General features: G+C 25.4%; 1 protein-coding gene across 1 annotated transcript in view; it reads left to right on the plus strand.

The window, feature by feature from the left end:
* The first annotated feature begins 1,539 nt into the window (after positions 1 to 1,539).
* Positions 1,540 to 14,099, plus strand: part of LOC129606595 (protein vein) — a 180,458-nt gene continuing 167,898 nt past the window's right edge. The window contains exons 1-2 of the mRNA XM_055516987.1: positions 1,540 to 1,606; positions 1,667 to 1,687. Coding sequence (XP_055372962.1) covers positions 1,540 to 1,606; positions 1,667 to 1,687 — 88 coding nt within the window. The remainder of the gene's footprint in view (positions 1,607 to 1,666; positions 1,688 to 14,099) is intronic.

The following is a 14,099-nucleotide window of genomic DNA, read 5'->3' on the forward strand; positions in this document are numbered from 1 at the left end:
AAGCCTAGAATGTTCAGACGATAAAGACATGCAAGACAAATTACACAATCTGGAATAAAATGCCCTGAGAATCGGTCTCCGAATAAACACAAAAAAGGAGAAAAATTATGAGAATTAACGCCTGAAATAATCCCAAACTAAAAATAAACAACACAGAAATAGAAGATATCACTGGATTCTACTACTTGGTAGTATATAATTATCACAGATGCTGAAAAAGATATGGAAAACCGTATAAAACTCGCAAAAATCACATTTGGGAAACTGTAAGACCGGTCTGAGACAACACCAGTTGGCTAGATGTATAATAATACGAATAACTATATTCAACACCTGCATAAAATCAAGTTTTCATAAACAAATACCAAAAACTTATATATATATTTATTGTACATATATATATTCTGTCCGAGAAAAGTCAAGAGCTCAAAGCTCTGGGATTTGACAGGGCCGAAACCCATAACTCAGGGTAATCGGAAAGTGGGCAAACTGCAAGATAATATGTGGCACAGATCAGTTAAGAAAGAGAAAAAAGAAACTTTTCTAAAACACAAAGCTCATGAAAACGGTCAACAAATCTTAAACCGTTCGGCCTTTTTTCATCAATAAAGTCGTGGGCATAAAGAAATTTTTAAATATAATTTAAAAATATTGAATTAAAAATGTGTACATTTGTTTATAATTTTTTCCTAATATAAAAATCATATGGTAAAAATTTCTTTCTGCTTAATTAAATGCTCTTTACATCATTTTAAAATCTCAATGGAGTCAAACCAAAATTATTTTTTTTTTTTGTACTCTTATACTGATGCGATCGCTTTAATGAAAACGCTCGTTATATATTTATGTTTTTTCCTATTTTTTTGTTTTTTTCATCTTAATATTACATAAAATTTTATTTACAATGTATGAATATTATTTCCTCATTTTTTATTTCTGCAAAGGATAATAAGTACGTATACACCACATAAAATATTTGAAATCATTACAAAAAATGGGGTGATAAGAATGGGGTAAAATAAGTATAAGAACTGGTTGAAGATTCATTGCATTACGATTTTATGATAATTCAATTTAGTTTTTAACGAAAGTAAAATCAAACGAGCATAATGATTTTATTCGCGATAGCAATTCAAATCAATGTTAACGTTTTCAAAAAAAAATATGTATACTTTTTTGTTTTAGAGAGTAAAATAAAAATTTATAGTTGAACAAACTTACTTTAGGGCATACAATTGCTAAAAATTTTATTTTGCCGTTCCCATAATCCTAAATTAAACATTTGCATAAGATGTCAGTTTTGCTATTAAACGTCAAACATAATTGATATATTTGTAAAATATTTCAAATAGAACAAAAAATATTAAAAATAGTTCTTGATTTCCAGGATGAATATTTGGAATTGGAGATTTGGAAAATTAGCAGCTCAGGAAGAATGGAATTCCACTGCTGTTACGGCTAATATGTGCTGATTGCGTTACTGGATCTTGAGAGATTTCCAAGTGAAAAGAACAAACTATGTCAAAATTAGAAAATAAAATGTCGCTTATTTCGATAAATCAAAATGCGAGTAGTTGTGGCACTATGATACAAAATGATCCCGCTTGTAAATCAAATTAGATTTTCAAGTTATTAACGATTTATTTTTATTGTTTTTTATTTTTAGATTTCGAAGCTGACTCAAAAAGTGATAGAATTTGGATTTTTCGGAAAGTTTAGCTTAAATTGTACTGAAAGAATTTCACTTATAATACCAAAATTCATTTAGAATTATAGGAGATAATAGCATGTATTATAAAAGGATAAATAAATTTGCTTGTGTCACAGAATGTGAAAGACTAAGAAAAAAAAAAACAATAATTCACGGTTAAAAGCAGCATAATCAGAAAATGCTTATGCGTTGCAAAATATTTACAATAAGTTTTGAATTCTATTTCTCTTTTTTGTTTTTTAATTTTTATTGTTTTCAGTTCAAAACATCTTTATGTTGTCCTAAATGTTGTATTGTAATAATTCATATATGTTATATATCTATTATAACAATCTCATAATTTTATTCAAATATTTAAATTGAATTGGGGAATGATTATATTTTGTTTATGTATAAGAAACCATGAAATATATAAATCATACAGTCATTCTATCTTAATATTCAATATTTCTTTCGACAATTTTTATGTCATAGTTTGTAAGAGAACGCTATAAATTAGTGAATTTTGTATATAAAAAATAAAAGGGGCATATTTACTTTTATAAGTTTTTATAAACATTTGGTAAAATATTATGAGGCTATACCCGTATATAAATTTTGTATATATGCTATTCCAAAAATATTAATTTGCAAACTAATATTTTAAAAAATGATATTAAAAATTGCATATTTTAAAAGTATAGTCAATAAATTTTTAATATTTTAATGCAATATTGTAATAAAATTTTTAAACTATTATGTAACACTCTTTATATATTGTATATTTGGTATAAGAATATTATTTTATTCAATATTTTTCTTCTTTTTTTAATTTATTTAAAATTTTCACTTTAACTCAATTTTTTAATTTGTTTAATGTTTGTGTATCGTTACAATTCAAGTTCTCCTTTTATTGAATAGTTCCATATAGATAATTATTGTTTGCACGTACTCGTATATGTTATACGTTTCGTATATAAAAACTTTAAAGAAAACGTTACATATTTTCAAATCAATATCACTTTGATTCGGAAATAAACATATATTATTATAAAACTCAAACCATATGAGTATCCTGAACTATAATATATTATACTTATATATATATGATTTTAAAATTCTAATTTATTTAAACTCACACACTCATTCTGTACAAAAGATTCTATTTTGTTATACAGAATAAGTTCTGTGAGGTAAAACTCATTCTGTATAACAAAATCAAATTTTCTTATACAGAAGTAGCCAAAATGAATGAAATTTATCCAAATTACGAATAAACCATAAAAACAATGCAATGTTGAATAACCCCTTTTGTCAATCTACAACCCCTTTTTGGAGACTAAGTGATACGTTTTTTAAAAAATTTTACAAGTAGCTTAAAAATTTGTGGCAACTTGTTATGTAGATGAAGATTTTCATGTGAAATTATTGAATATAAAAAAGTGTAATTATTGAAGATTTTTTCATAATTCTAATTTTAGCCAAAATAACCTAATTGTTGCCAATCAACAAAATTAATTGTAATCTCATATTTCTATAGACGTCAATTACCCCAAATTAAAGCTACTTATATGTACATAAGTACGAGTATCTATTTGTTTCACCAATATTCAAAATATTATTTTTTCTACAAATTTTCATTATTTTCGTTTTTCATATTATCTTCTGTTCGTAAAAACAAAATAATAAACTTTTCATAATAATAATTTGGTCATCCGATAATGAGAAACATATTCTGAGTTTGGGAAAAGAAAAATATTGTTTTTAATGTTTATTAAGTGTATGTATGTAAAAATCAATAAATAAAAACAAAAAAGAAGAGTAATATAATAATAGTTTTTATTCTCATTATTGAACTTTCTACTCTTCACCTCATTTCACATTTTAGTGCTCATTTATATTGGCTCTTCTCCATTGGACAACATAAATGCTGTTTTCTTCTGTATTAATTTCATTAGTTTCCAAATTTTTTCTTTCATAAATGTAAAATGTACAACTTTTAAATTTCCTTCACAATATTTTTAATAAATAATTTTTTTTTTATTTTTTCGTCTCATGGACTCTCCAAACTTTCACCACAATTTCTAATTTGCGTTTTTTCTTTCCATAGTAATCAATGTGAATTTTTTCCAATTGGAATAAATTTGTAATAAGAGAAAAAGTATGTTTCATTATTGCTAAGTTCTTAAAGTTTTTTTCAAGAAAATTGTCATTAGTTTACTTAGAAAAGTATGCAAGTTTTATTTAGATAAAATTAAATAATAATGAAAAGAAAAATTAAATGAAAAATAAATTTACTTGTTGTTTTTTTGTTGAGTAAATTTTCTAATGTTCTTCAGAATGAGAAAAATTTCTTTTTTCACAAAAGAGAAGGAAAAAATAAAAATGTTATTGTTGAAAATTGTTAAATGGAAGAATGCGAGAAGTTTAGGTTTTGTATTTTTTGTGTTTTTTATTTTGTTTTCTTAATTTTTTTTTTTTGAATAACTTATTGGGATGTGCTCAATAAAAATAAATAAATAAAGATTGTGGTTTATCCACAGGTTTTGCTTTAATTTTTCTCACAAAACATATTTAAGTACCTACATTATTATATATGTGGTTATTGTGAATTGCATTCAATAATCAAAATACGTTTGTAATCAAGGATTGTGAACATTTTTTATTTTACAAAAATAAAGTATTCATGTTATTAAACGAAATGGTGAATTTTAAATTAAAAATATATTGATATGAGTCAAATATGAAGAATTAAATGAGAGTCTCAGAAGCAGAGTGGCGAAAAAAAAATTTGTACTGCAATCGGTTATGTACGTCTTCTAGAATCAGTGATATTAGTTCCCAGTTTCGAAATAGTTTTTTTCCTATTTATTTTTCACAAAAGTACTATTGCTTTTGTAAAATTTTTTTTAATTTTCCAAAAGTAAAGTGGCATAACCCACATTGTGGCTTACGCCACTCTGCTTACGCCATTAAAAACTTTTAAATTCATGTTTTGTACGTGTTAATATTGTCGATGATATTTAAAATTAAAACTTGTCTATAATTCGAAAAAAATCGAATAATTTAAATATTTGTGTAAAAATTATTTAATATTTTAAATTAAAGAATCGACAACATGTTACATAAAACGTATAACCTCATGCACATTAATTTCGAAATTGTGAAATTTAATCTTGACATTAGATTAGAAAATATTCTGAAAATAATTTTCTTGTACTGGGAATTCTTTAACTTTCGTTAAAAGAACAATAGCCGCCCATATATTTTAAAACCAATATAAAAAAAATTTTTTAAAATTTATTTTATTGAAATAATGTTAATATAAGTGCCCCATTGTTCTTCAGATCAACGTTAATTTTCCCTCATTTGACGCATGCAAACACACAAAAAAAAATTCTAATTTTCATTGACTTTTCTTAACATTTTTGCTTACGTATATTTATTATGCATTCAATACAGCATTTTGTTAGTGGTTAAAAGTACTTAGCGGAAGGGAATTAAGAAAATTGAGAGATAAAAAACTAAAAAGAAAAGAAAAATAAAGAAACAAAAAAAAAAATGGAAGTAAAAAAGGATAATATGGTGATAAATTTAAGCATGTGGCAACTTTTTAGATTAAGATACAATTGAATTATGTTACAAATCGGTCACGTGCTCGTTATACATACGTCAGTGTTCATTTTTTTTTTTGTGGTTTGCCTCTTACTTTTAAATTTTTCAACAAATCGAATCCCTTCTAATTCTTATTGCTATATATACATAAGTACATATATACCTATAATTTACATGTAATTATGTTGATTGTGTGCACATCAATATCGTAATATTGACTATTAACTGTCATATAAGAATTAGTATATACATATATAAATACTTTATATTAAAAAATTCAACTGAGCGCGTGCAGTACTGGGGAAAAATTTAAACATAATTTGTCAAAAATTGAATTATAATAAATAAAATGTATCAAAATATTGCAATAAAATTAAAAACGATGTGAGTTCAATACTTTAAATTAATTTAATATTTAATCAAGCAAATAATTTTAAAACCACTATTATAATAAATGTAAAAGATTATCTTAATTCTACATAACCTAAAATAAATCGAAAAATTATCAGCGCAACAAGTTAGATTTTGTTTAAAAGTGACAAGTAAATATTATGAAAAATAAAAATATTGTTTGTTTGAAGAAAAAATTTTTAAATATGAAAATTAATATTTTATTCTTTTGTTCTTTTATTGCAGATGAAATCATAGCTGAACAAATCCTGTTCCAAACCAAAATGAGAGTATGTTACCAAATTAGACAGAAGCAAAAATTGCAAAAGCGAAAGAAAGAAGAGTTTTAAAAATTTAACACGATGAGGTGGAATAGGATACAGAGTACATTTCTACATCTACATGTTGTGCCAGTAGCTAGTAATAGTATCTCGTGAAAGTACAATTTTATTTACTTTATATTAGAATTTATTTATACATTTGATTTCTACTTAAAAATCAATTTTAAACTTGTAGATTCTTGCAGATTCTGGGATTAACATTTACAAATTAAAGGATTATTTTTAAAACTTTAATTAAACAAGAATATCAAGTTCGAGTATTCAATGCCGAAGTGTGTAACAGATGGTGAATTAGATAAAACAATATTAATGCTTGAATCAAATAGTTTATAAAACCATTGCGAAAAAAAACTGGAGTTAATACATACATACATACATATATGTACCATAATACAAAATTGTTACAGAAATTTGTTTAAAGCTTATTAAAAGTGAATTTCTGTCTTAAGTTACAACTCATAATCCTGATCTTCGAAAATCACTAATTATAATGCTTTTAAATTTTATATTTTTTTTACAATAATATTACAACATTTTCTAAACATACCATCTAAAATTCCATGTTTGTATTAAACCGAAACCCAATTATAAATTTGCATATTGATCCAAACAAAGAACATTGCAATGTTTAATGAAAATTTTATTTGAAAAAACAAGAAAATCAATTTAATTTTACTTCATTCCCTGAAACAAAAAAAAAAACTGCTTTTATTAACAAACCTACCCTAAGGACTAAATATTTTTTGTATGTATATTTACTCCCTTATTCGCGTATATGTATATACTCCCTTAGACACGAGCAGCACACAAAGTGTAAAAAGTTTTATATAAAAAAAAAATATGAAAACTTCATTTTTCATTTTAGATTAGTTGTAGCCTACGGTGGAGGTGTGTTCCAATCATTGAAGAAAAAAAATAACAAAACATAATGTTGTCCCTAATCTTCTATATGTGTCAGAATATAAAAATAACATATTATTAATTTGGTAATATTTGGTAATATTCTCATGGAATGATAAAAATTGATTGGGTTTTAGTTTCATAATACTTATTTTAAAGTTTTAGATATCTGTATGTAATTTATTGAATTTATATTATGGCTATTACTACAAATATATGAATTTCGAGCAAAACATGATATTGTATCGAATCCTGGACATTAAAATGCTAAACCAAAAAATACTTAGAATCACTCTAGACCACTAGGAGATGAAGAGCAAGTTTGAGTGATTAGTCGGCTCGTTAAAAGTTTAGTAAAATCATTTTTGAAATATAGATTGTTGTGGTCTCCAAAACTCTATTTCCAATCGGTTAGAATAAACAGCCATTTGTAAAATGCTTCCAAAAACAATAAAATTTTCATTAAATATTATGCTGAATTTTGTTGATTTTTAAAAATTTGAAAAATGACTGAAAGTTTCTTTGTAACTTTTCGTTCGATCTCGATACTCTTCTCGATATTCTTCAAAAATTTTGAAACTCAATTCAAGAAGGATTCTGCAGGATTTCCTCTTTCATTTGCTCAAATCCATGAAATTTTAGTTCAATTTTCTTTTCGTTATTCATTCGATTTGCTATTTATTGATGTCATAAAAATTAACATTTTGAAATTCTGTTAACATACATTCATAAAATAGTAAATTAATATAATCTACATTTAGATGTTTCTTGATTTTAAGGGTTGCGAAGCTAAAGCTAAATAAATTGATTACTAAAAAATGTAAAATGTTTTTCTTTACATCAAAAAAAATCACTCTTTGTGCATATAGATGTCGCACCTTAGTAAGTTTCATTTCAATGTTTCAAAAAAAGGAAAATCCAAATAAAATAAAATTTCCCTTTTAAGTTGATTCAACAATCAAAATTATTTTTGATATACAAAGTAGGTCCGCCATCTGTTTACCAAAAGTACAAACTAATACAATGAAATTTTTCAACCATTTCTAAAAGAAAAATTTTTTTTTAAATTTTATAATTTTGTCTCTGGTTGATTTAGTACTTAATAAAAACGATAACATAATGAAATATTAGTTTACATAAAACAGAGTACTCTAGTGACAAAAAGGAAAAACTGTAAATGTATGATGTACTGAAGAAAATTGTTGTTATGAAATGATTTTTAATTATTTATTTTAAATTACCGTATAAAAATTACGTTACATTTACGTTATGCCATTAAATTTTTATAATTACATAATTAATTCTGTTAAATTAATAAGTTATATATTTGGAAACTAGTAATATTTTATTTCAATTTTTTTATTATTTCAGTTTTAGACATGCCTCTTCAAGAAAGAGGTACAAATTTTAACTAAAGTTCCATGAAAGCATCATTACAGAGTTTAAGCCGTACTTCTATAAATTGTCCCATGCACATTTGCATATTCAGTTAATTAAATATTCGCCAATATTTTCGTTTCAAGTTCTTTAATTTTTATAATTTTCTTCATACTGACATCTGGAATCTGCAAAATTATGTAAATTGGCGTAATAGCAATATTTATTGTGCAGTAAGATATAAGCTCATTTCTTTCTGATTTCACCGTGTAAGAGTAAGATTTACGATACATTTAACTAGTGCCATGAAAATTATGTAAGTGCAACTTGGTTTGATTAGGAATGAAATAATTTTTATTATAAAATATCAAAATAAATTTGCAAAAAATTTGAAAATTTTCATATTGGCCCTTCAAAAAATTTTACGCAAATACATACATATCTACTTATATAAACATAATTAATAACATGTTATAAAATGGCGCCAAAATAAATTATATAGTTTCCAATGAAATTATTATTTTTTTCTCATCTTTTTTTTTATATTATTATTTAGTTTAAATTGAATATTCTTTTGAGAAAGAGACCGTCGTTTTGCGAATTTGCGGGATTATCAAAAGTTTTCAGAAATTTCACATACATACCAACATACATATAATACAAACGCGTAGTTAAATATTCTGATACATAAAAATAAAGGTTAAAAGATTAAACACGTGCTGTGTTTCAGGTCAGGCTTTAGATAAAATATGATTTTCATCTCGTTTACTTAATTTCGTTTTTGTATAATAAAAAAAGAAAAGTGAAAATAAAGTGCGAACATTTTTTTTTTTAAGGTGCTGATGAATAATTTTTTTTTCTCTATTTAGAATGTTTCTTAAGATAATTTAACACGTTATTAAAGATTTTTATCCGCATCTTATATTTTAGTTGTATAAAAAAAAGGTGGAAAATATTTAAGTCAATCTTTTGCCATCCTATTTTGCAACTGTTTTACAATATTTATGCGGAGCGCATGTACTTACGATGATTGCCTTGCAAATAGGAATTAAAGGAAAGAGAAGAAAGAATAAAAGTAACCATTATAATCTGGTAGTATAAGTGTAATAACAGTTGATAGTTGATCTTTCCTATCGGTTTACTAGAATAGTGACAGAAGAGAATAAAATTTTTTAGAATTTTTTACGTTGCAAATTAGATAAGAGGATTTCTGTTGAAATTAAGGCAGCATTTAAGACAAGCCAAAGCGAAATATTTTTCGTATCAATGCAAATGTATTCTGTCGTAGGTATAATACCATAGAAATGTGCACGCAATTTCACATTCAAAGAATACTATGCAGTTATTATACTGAATAACTAAGCCAGGTGATTATTGAGACACTGGTCATCATAGTTTTTAGTTATAGCATGCGAGTCTAGACGAAGAGCGTCAAAACCTTTACTGATAAAGGTATTCTATTCTTTTATGGTTCCCCAATTTTATTTAATTTTAGATCGCTTCATTTATAAAAACCTACAAGGGAATAGATTAATAATATACTAAACAAATATATTAGTAAAATTTACATACTCAACTCACCATACCATTTGAGAATTTGATTTTTCTAACAACTGAAATGCAATATTTTTGCTATAGTATCCACTCTTTCCATATTCCAGCACTGGATAAAGGATATCAAGAACTTCTCTGATTTCAAGTTTCACGAGCTTTACCTAAACGGAACGTCTTGAAGCAACTAGAATCCAATTGTGACCAGCCACTATTTGCCGTTTTGAAGTTTTGTTGTTTTGAAATGCACTCCCAATGTGTTTAGGTCATTATGAACAATATTTTCATATGACAGTATTGTATCAATTCATATAAATGTATTATATTTGAAATATTCAAGATATAGAGCGTTGAAAGTTGCATGCGTCTTCTGTAGTAAGGATGTGCTATAATTATATTTCAAATAATCGATGCATTAATAATCGATTGTCATTTGATCATGTGTTGTCGTTAGTTATGTTAAAGTTGTCAATAATTAAATTTAATGTAATAAGAATTTTCGAATTTTCTAATACTTAGATGTAAAAGTGTGCAGTGTATGCCAATAAAATATTGCGATCTACAACAATGTTTCAAATTTTTTTTTTTAATCTTAACTTTTTTTTTTGCTCTTATTTTTCCATACATATTGAGCGCGATAAGATTAATTTATATACAATATAATATGAAAATGATAAATCTTTTTAAATAGTTTGGATAAACGTGAGAAAAGGCATATAAAGTAAAGCGTAAAAAATTAATACGAAAAACAAGTGAAAAAAATAAAAACAAAAATAACCTTTCACTCTTCATTAAAAATTACGCAACCGCATGCATACACATACGCATAATATGTAGCGAAAAGTAAAAGAAGCAAAAAAAAAAACAGTAATGCAAAAAAAGCGATGAAAATAATACCATCACTAACCACCATAATTTTTGTAACCTTTTGCGTCAAATCATATTGCAGCGCAGTAATTCTTTTTTTTTCTGCTTTGCTTTTTTTTTCTTCTGTCTCTTCGCTCTCTAGTTTTGTTTTCATTAATTTTTTATTGTTATTATTATTAATGTTATTACTGACTGAGATTTAGTTCACACAGTCATTTGCAGTAGTTTGTTTGCAATTTTATTAATATAACACTATACGAGTAGTTATATACATATTATGTGCAATATTTAAATAAGTACTCGTATAAGAGAGAATAGGGTTTTCATAACATTTGAGTTTGTTTACAAATAATATAGATTTTTCACTTCACGGGTGATAACTTTAAAATGACACAATTAAATTCAAATTAACTTTGACTGCTTTATTTAATTTAAATTTAAAATTGAAAATTCAATCGAAATTGTGTACAGAAATTGTAAATATCAAAATTTTGAATAGATCATACAAAATTTATGCTTTTATAACTTTGATATTCCCCTCTATTATGTATATCGGTATCGGCCGATAAACGATAATTTATCGGCAAAATTTTGTGTTTGTATTACCAACATTGTTTAGCTGGTACGATAAAATGAAAAATGAGTACGATATATGAAAACTATAAATTGTCGGGTTTCCACCGATTTAAAAGCGGGTACAAATTTTTAGACGACAGATTTTTTTTTTTGTAAAATCTTCATTTTATCAAGGAAACTGGTGTAATTATTGCTTTTTTTAAAATGTAAGCATTTTTTCTAAAATATTTTCTTTCAAAATGTTATTCATATATTTTATTTAGGAGTAAAATCGTAAGCAACAAAAAACAAATTGCGCGGTTAGTAGAAAAAATGGAAGAGGACTTAAACCTGGCAAGGAATGATAATCTGAAATTCTGGATAAACCTAAAAAATGTGTACATATTATATAAATAATAAAATAAAATAGGTACATAAACATACATTTTATTGTCTAAATCCAATGGATTAGTTGAATCTCTTATGTCGTCTTTGAATAGCTTGCGTTTCTTCACTTACTACCGTTTCTTCACTTTAAAAATATAATGCACCCGACATTTTTCCGATATATGTATATTTTTATTTTACAAATTTAACAGAAAATAATTTGCTTACAACAACTTTTTAGCACATCAAAACCAAATTCAAAATAGTTTTAAAAATTTTTTGAAAATAACTTTTGAAAGAAAACAAATGTCATTAGAAAAAAAAACTTTTTCTCCAATTTACAAAAACAAAAATTTGTATGAAAAAGCTTCTTTTAATCGGTTGAAATATTTTTATCGGTATCGGTTCATAACACAGAAGAAACCTAAAACCGATTAGAACTGTCGATAATATATCGGCCGATACCGATGTTCATAATAGAGGGGATTAATTTCCAGAGTATCGATATTCGTATAAATTTTATAGTTGAATCGAATAGAATTGTTTTAAAAAACAATTCAAAAACTAATTGTCAATTTTAAGACACTGAAGAGAATCTGTCAAAATATTTGAGATTTGTCAAAATATTCAAAGTGTAGAGTTGTTGATCTTAAAATTTTAGATTAATCTTATTGGTAAATGTGTTATATTATATGTATGTTTGGGCACCTTTGTCTGAATAAATTTATTTAAAAATTTCTGTGATTTCATTTTTATTTACCTTTTTACACAACTTTTTTGTTTTTATTTTTATATTCTTATAAAAAGATTTCCTTCCCGTCAACACTTATTTTTTGCAATAATTGTAAGAATGGACCAGTAAACCTTTATTTCATTATATAAATTTATGTGTATGTTAATATAGAAATGTTTATACATAATATTAATAAGTTCTTATGAACAGACATACGTACATTATAGTTTATTATACAATAAGTATAATATGGGAATGCGAATATTGTTACATGGATGAGAAATCAGTTTATAAGGGTAGACAACATAAATAATATTGCTCTGCGGGCAGTATAATATAGTACAATCATTCCGGATTACAGCCAACTTATTTGCTGTAGTGTGTTATAGGCGTCAACCACAGAAACCGCAATAATTTATCTCAATTTTAAGGTTTTGATTCTTTTGACGCGATCCGCGATCCGCATTTCGTAATCCTTCCTCTGTTTTTCTTTTTTCGTTCTTATTTTGTTTTGATTTTACGTTCGTATTCCAATTTTCGGTAAATTTTTTCATTATTTTTTTCCCGCTTCTTGTTATATTTTTTTAATTTTTTTTTATTTCCTAGTTAGGTATTTCTTGTGTATGAGTTACTTGTTTAGTCGATTTCGATTATTCTAAAAAAAACGTCTGAAAATAAGAGTACAAAACGAAGAACAAGGTGAAAAAGCTTGCGTATGTATGTATGAATGTGCATTTTCCCGCTGTCATGAAGATATTAAATCATATTTTTGGTGAATAAATTATTTTTTTGAGATTATTGTGCTGTGTTGATTTTGTTGTTATTATGGTAACAACTATGAGTGCAGATCGAACTGGATTCGCATATAAAGTTATGTTTGCTCTATGTTTTGGATATTTACAAATGTATGTTTGTTCTACGAGTATGTTTTGGATTTTCTTTTGACATACAATTCTTTTTGCATATTTTGCTATTTGTACAAAAATTGTTCTGCTCTTGTAGTACTTTTTTCATATTTTCTAATTTATAGGATTAATTGAATAGAAGTGAACAAGTGATTCAAGTTCAAGGATAAGGTAGCAATTTTAAAGTACATATGTATGTATATGTAGCATTAATGTTTTAGAAAGTTACAAAAAATACATAGTTTAAGATTAAAATAATAAAAAATCTTAACCTAGTGGCAATCAATATTTTGTAAAACTAAAATTAATTAGGAATTGTAATTTTTGTCAAAAAAGCGATGTACTGGAAATTTCTAATAGAATCAAACATAGAAAGACATTTTTGATAAAAAAATGTTGATACTGAACAGATTATTTACACACACTCATTCTTTGTAGGAAAAAGAGACACATTTCAAATAAATATGGCTATGAATATGAGAAAGGACTGGATTTTTTTCCCCAGTAAGTATAAATAATGAATTCTTTAGTACAAATACATTGAAATATTTTAAATATGATATTTTTAATACGGTAAAAATAAAAATCCCACTGCGCAGGTTTTAAACGACTCAACTTTTGTTTAATAACACAAACGACTAAAATCTAAAATGCCTTTTGATGAGAATTTTATTTTCGGTTGCTTTTTCAATTCTAACCTGAGTTTAGGCTTAATTTGTTCTTGGTACTAAATCTTCTGTTAGTAACTCGATTTGAAAATGCGAAGTTTGAAAATGCAAAATTTCTAT

The sequence above is a fragment of the Condylostylus longicornis genome, unplaced genomic scaffold (assembly GCF_029603195.1).
Source record: "Condylostylus longicornis isolate FDR11 unplaced genomic scaffold, ASM2960319v2 ptg000019l, whole genome shotgun sequence".
In the NCBI taxonomy this organism is placed as follows: domain Eukaryota; kingdom Metazoa; phylum Arthropoda; class Insecta; order Diptera; family Dolichopodidae; genus Condylostylus; species Condylostylus longicornis.